At 57.8% G+C, this 5,671-nt stretch overlaps 1 protein-coding gene across 1 annotated transcript in view; it reads left to right on the forward strand.

Moving 5' to 3' along the window:
- Positions 1–361: 361 nt before the first annotated feature.
- The window catches only part of Igsf21 (immunoglobin superfamily member 21), a 214,609-nt gene continuing 209,299 nt past the window's right edge, over positions 362–5,671 (forward strand). The window contains exon 1 of the mRNA XM_040757538.1: positions 362–923. Coding sequence (XP_040613472.1) covers positions 854–923 — 70 coding nt within the window. The 5' untranslated portion in view covers positions 362–853. The remainder of the gene's footprint in view (positions 924–5,671) is intronic.

Consider the following 5,671-nt stretch of genomic DNA (forward strand, 5'->3'; position numbering starts at 1 on the left):
GGGAAAGCATCTGTCTTCTAGAGGGAGGGTACTTGTGTCCATCATGCTGAGGAAAGGGGGTATGCAGAGACACCGCCAGGTGGAGGGGGGGTTCGGGTGGAGCAAAGCTTGGTGTGTGTGTATAGGTGGATGCGGCTCACAAGCAAGCGGTTGTAATGTGATGGGGGGTGGGGTAGGGGGTAGGAGCAGAGCGGGAGGGGGCGAGTTCTCCTTTCTGCAATAAATCGGCTTAGCGGACGAGAGCCGAACAGCCCAGAACGGATTAAAGAAAAGTCTGTAGAATACAGCGGCGAGAGAGGCACGGGGGGCGGGGGCTGGGGGCGGGGCGGCAGGGAAGGAGGGAGAGGAGGGGGCGCGAGAAGAGCGAGCGCAGGGCAGAGCGCGGCGGCGGCGCGGGCAGAGCTTCGGCTCCAAACTCCGCCACTGCAGCCACGGATCTGACTCCGGCCACCGTGGGCGCCGCGCTCAACCGACCAGCTGGCAGCAGCTGCGCGCCCCAGCCAGGTCCAGCGCAGCCCAGAGCAGACCGTGCATCGCAGGGCAGCCCGGTGCAGCCGGTGCAGTCAGCACATCTGGTGCAGCCCGGAGCATCCTAGTGCAGCCCAGAGCAACCCGGTGGTGCAGCCCGTAACAACCCTGAGCAACCCGATACAGCCTAGAGCAGACCGGGGCAGCCTGGCGGCCCGGCCGCGGTAACATGGGGCCGTCTCCGTGGCGCCCCGCGCTGCTCGTCTCCGCCACGGCCGGCGGCCCGGGTCACAAGCGCGTCTGAGCCCATGGCGAGGGGACCCACAGCCGCCACCACGATCGCCGCCACTGCCTCCCCGGCCAGCGCCGCCAGCTCTTGGGCACCATGCGAGCTGCTCCAAGCCTCCGCCGCGTAGCTTGCCTGCTGCTAGCCGCGATCCTGGACCTGGCACGCGGTGAGTGTGCGGGCGCCCGCGGGAGCCCGGGGCCAGGGGATGCGCGCGGGGACCGAGAAGGGCGAGGGCCCGGGTGGCTCTGCGAGTCTCGGGCTGCAGGCACAGTCCTGGAGTGGGGCTTCTGTGCAACGAAGCTTGACAAGAGAAGATAGGTCTTTGGAGAAAGCCTTCGTGGGTCTGTTTCAGTGTGTGTGTGTGTGTGTGTGTGTGTGTGTGTGTGTGTGTGTGTGTGTGTCTTTGATGCATCTGTATGTGAGTGTCCGAGAGAATCAGCTGTGTGTGGAGAGGGCACGGGAGTGCATTTAGATTTGGCTGTGTAATGGTGTGTGGGTCTGTGTTTGTGAGTGATGTCGGAGAGTCTAAATCAGTTACACGGAGGTGTGGGAGAGAAAGTGAGTGTTTGGGGGTGTGAACTCTTTCATGAGGGTATAAAGTGTGTGAGTGAGTGTCGCCGCATGTGTGAGCCTGTTAAGGGGAGGATTGTGAGGTGTGGCGTTTCACGTGTATCCCTGCTGTGCTTGCTGGCCCCTGGAGGGCTGTGTAAAAGCTGGTGACTGTATTTCTGTGATTTGGGGGCAGGAGTGTGCCTACCTACACGCGGAAGTACAGGGCTTCAGGTTCTATGAGCTTGTGGTCTGGGAGCAGGAGCAACATGAGGAAGCTTAGGGTTCTGTGTTCAGGGAGCTAGGGTCACATCTGGGACTGGAGGGGTTCCAGCAGTATGGTTGTGTCTGTCTGTGTGTCCTGCATGGACTTGGCCCTGGCCTAGTCTGAACCAAATGGAAGGCAACTGAAGCTCTAAGGGTTGCCCAGAGCCAGCAGTACTGAGTAGTTCTCGTGTGCGGGTTGGGGCTGCCTGGGAGGAGGGGCATCCTGCCCAGCACTGCCCTCTGGTGGGTATTAAATGATGAGGAAGCCAAACCTGAGGACCTTTCCAGCAGGGGACAGGGGCAGATGCCTGCCCACCAGAGCAGAGGCAGGGCCAGCAAAGAGTCAAGGGAGGGAATTCCAGACCACCTAAGAGGAAGGCTCTTCTCCAAAGTCAAGTCACAACCACCGAGTTGAAATTAGAGTAGGGCTTTCCCTCCCCCGGAGGTGGGAGGGTCTAAAAAGTAGCCATTGTCTCCAATGGGGCCTTGGCCTCTGTCCCATTTAGGCCATGGTGGAGGGTCAGTCCTTGTCCCCCATACTGAGAGGAACCTATATGAGTTCTGAGATTGTCCTTCGAGGGACATGCCCCTAAAATAACCTACACTCTTCAACCCCCTCAGTCTTTGAAGAGAGCTTAGTCTACTGAGTTTTGAAGGTGGTCCTGTAGGCAATGGGGGAGGGGCTGGTGTGACATCAAGGCATCTCAGGCAGGTAATTTCTACCTTCTATCCTCTATGGGAGCGAATACTTTCCGCAGTGGTATCAAATCCCCCGCTATAACTTTGGGAGCGAGGGCTCCCCCTTTGGGATGCCTCTAGATGGAAAGATGGTACATGGGAGGGTCCGGGTCCCAGCGCCACCTTGAAGGCGCTGGCTTTTTGGAAATGCATTGGAGCCCTCACCTGGACGTTGCAGGCAGCGGGACTGGGGGCTGGGGGCCGGACGGGAAGCACCCCTTTCCCTCAACCTGAGATGCGCCGCCGCATGATGAAAAGAGGCAGGGAAGGGGATGAGAAGAGCCATGTAGGGAACCCCGATTGCGTCAGGACCCCACCCTGTGAGCTGGAGACAGAACTGCGAGCCCCGGTCTCTGGGTTAGCTTCGGAGAGCTATCTCGGCGCACTAAAACCTCAGCTCGGCTCGCGAGCCTCTGCGGGCTGCGGGAAGCGCTGGCTCCTGGCACCGGGGTGAACGCATGGAACCGGGACTCGCGGGTGGGGGTACACGTCGCCTTTCAGCTCCGCAGTCCCAGATGTCTCGGACTTGAAACTTTGTGCTGGGCGCAGGGATCCCGAGGCGACAGAGACTCCTTGAATTCCTCCGGGAAAGATCCACTTTCCCTTTCCAGGCTAGGCCATCATGCGAGGCTGGAGCGCGAGGAGGGTCCTGGCCAGGCGTGGCCAGCGCCTGTGCCGGAGGAGGGCGCCTTTCCTGCAGGCGGCTGCGACGCCCACGATCCGTGCACCTGGCATAGCTTTGCGGAGCCACCTGCCAGGGGATGCCTGGGCAGAGATGGGAGGGTAGATTCCAGGCAGCGCACCGAGAAACACACTGGCCGTCCCCGAGGGGACGCAGTCACTGTTGCGAGAGGGATAGGACCGGTGTGGTGGCAGAGCAAAAGGGCTGAGTTGGAGAAGTGTCTCTGTACCCTTCGCAGCACTCCAGTGCCCTGCTCCCTACCACCAGACTCTCCCAAGAAGGCCTCCTTTCTCTGAGCTCCGTCACTGCCTAGGGACTCCCTGAAGCACCCTGAACTGGACAAAAGGAAAGGACATACTGTGTCCTGGTCCTAAAGAAAGTGCCTCAGGTTGAGGAGGGAGGGAGGGAGAGAGAGAGAGAGAGAGAGAGAGAGAGAGAGAGAGAGAGAGAGAGAGAGAGAGAGAGAGAGAGAGAGAGAGAGAGAGAGAGAGAGAGATGGGGCGCCTTGGATTTGCCTGGTTCAGCCCTGGAACATTCTCCGCTGCAAGCAGTGGGCTCTGGGTAGACCTAATCAGAGCTAAAAAGGTCCAGAGACCTGGCCTGCTGGAGTCCGTGGGGCTGGGGGTTGGGCGGTCCTGCAAGCTCCAGTTCTGCATCCGAGTGTTATCAGGTATGGTCTGAGGGCGGGCTCCACGATGCTCATGACCGTGGGGCCTGTGGCTCTGTGAGCAGGTACACGAATTTCGTAGACGGTCCTCTTTCTGTGGCCCCCACCCCTCTGCTGCGTGGGGACACCACACTCTTCTGCGTGTCTCCACCCTCTGCTGGGGACTGAATGGGACCTAGCCAAGACTGACTTCTCTGACCCCATGCACTATCCACGCCCCCATGATCCCACCCTTCCTAAACAGCACCTCCCCACACCCAAGAACATGTTCCTGGGAGGTCAAACTACTGAATTGCTGTGAGTGAGGGTTTCGGGTAGGCTCAGAGTGACTCCAGCTTTCAGGGTCACTGAACTTTGTGGGCTTTTACCTCTCCCTCTAAAATTCCAGTGCCTTGAGCAGCGTGCTATGCTTCTATGCTAACATAGTGTGGTCTAGGCCAGCGCCTGGACCTGCAATAGCCTTGGTTCACAGTATTTTTTAAGACACTCCAAGACCACTCCTGTCCTGATACCCTGGCTGGAATCCGGTGGTGGTTTGATTTTGACTTTTCTCCTCCATAGCTTCCATTGTAGTGGTCTGTCCTCATTCCTGCCTCAAGATGGGTTCACGAGCCTATATTTACAGATTAGGAAACTGAGGCTCCGTTCTTCAAGATCAATCACAGACAAAAGCATCGCTCCTTCTAGCTCCCTCTTGACCCTCTTTCCACTGTTCCCTCTGGCAGCAGAGATTTCTAGTGGGCATGGTGTGCTGGCACATACCGTTGAGTCTCATCCATCTCCAGCAAGCCTCAGCAGAGAGGGGAGGAGGTAGTGGGGTTTAAGGAAATGCTCTGGTTTGTAACCATCCAGGACTTTAATGGCAGAGGTCGGTCAAGAGGAGGCGGGAGGCCAGTGTTTCTGCTAACTGGCTCTAAGAGTCCCAGGAGTCTTTGACCTGGACGGTCAGCATTCTGGCTTTTCTCTCTGTCCCTCTGCTGCTACCCAGCCCGATGAACACTCATCTGTACACTGGACCCATGCACACTGTGTGTGGCATGATGGGGCGAGGCTTTGCAGTGGGGCTGTGGACTTGACCAAGCAGGGCAACGCCCATCATAATGATGCTTACAGTTCCTGGGAGGTGATCTTCTGCCCACTGGAGGAAGGGGCTGTGAGTACTCGGGTTGTGTGCGTTTTCTCTCACAGTTCACTGCGTCTTATACTCCCTTTGAGACATAAAATTAGTCCCGTTTTGCAGAGGAGGAAACTGAGGTTCAGGGGAATTAAGTGACTTTACCAAGGTCACCCAGTCAGTAACAGGGGAGCAAGGGGCCAGCACTGTGCTGTCTGTCTCCCAGCCTGGGCTTTCGCCCTGGGATGGCTGAGGGACCCAGGTCTGTCTGCATACTTCACCCTTCACCAGACTCAAGGTGAAAGAGAATTATTCAGTGTGTTCATCTGCACAGATGGGAGAGGGCGTGTCCCTGGTAGACGCTGTCATCATTAAGAAAATCAGTGGGCATCTGCTGGGTCAGGGTATGTCTGCAAAGAGAAGGACCAGCAAGTGTGACCTCATTCTGGTGTGTGTGTGTATGGGGGGGGGGCATGTTCCTGAAGAGATGAACGCCTCTCTCTTCTCTTTTCCCTCCCCTTCCTTCCTGTGCTTTTCCTTCCTTTCCTCTTTCCCACTTCTTTCCTCTTCCCCTCTCTTCCCTTTCCTCCCCTCCTTTCTTTTCCCTCCCATTCCACCTCCTTCCCTTTCCTACTCCTTTCCCTTCCTCCCCTCCCTTCCCTCCTGTTTTGCATCCTCTCTTCCCTTCTTCCCTTCCCTCCCCAACTCCTTTCCCTCCCCTTCCCTACTCACCCACCCTCCCCTCCCCCACCCCCTTGAAACACTAGGCAAGCTGAGAGGCGTTTCTGCCAGGTCTGTAGCGGTCCCCACACAGCCGCATTGCTGTCCTTGAAGGCAGGTGCAGCCACTTGGAGCATGTGCTAAGGGAGTTGGGCCTTCCATTTCAACAACAGACTG

This window comes from Mesocricetus auratus, unplaced genomic scaffold (assembly GCF_017639785.1).
Source record: "Mesocricetus auratus isolate SY011 unplaced genomic scaffold, BCM_Maur_2.0 Super-Scaffold_100014, whole genome shotgun sequence".
NCBI classification, from domain to species: Eukaryota; Metazoa; Chordata; class Mammalia; order Rodentia; family Cricetidae; genus Mesocricetus; species Mesocricetus auratus.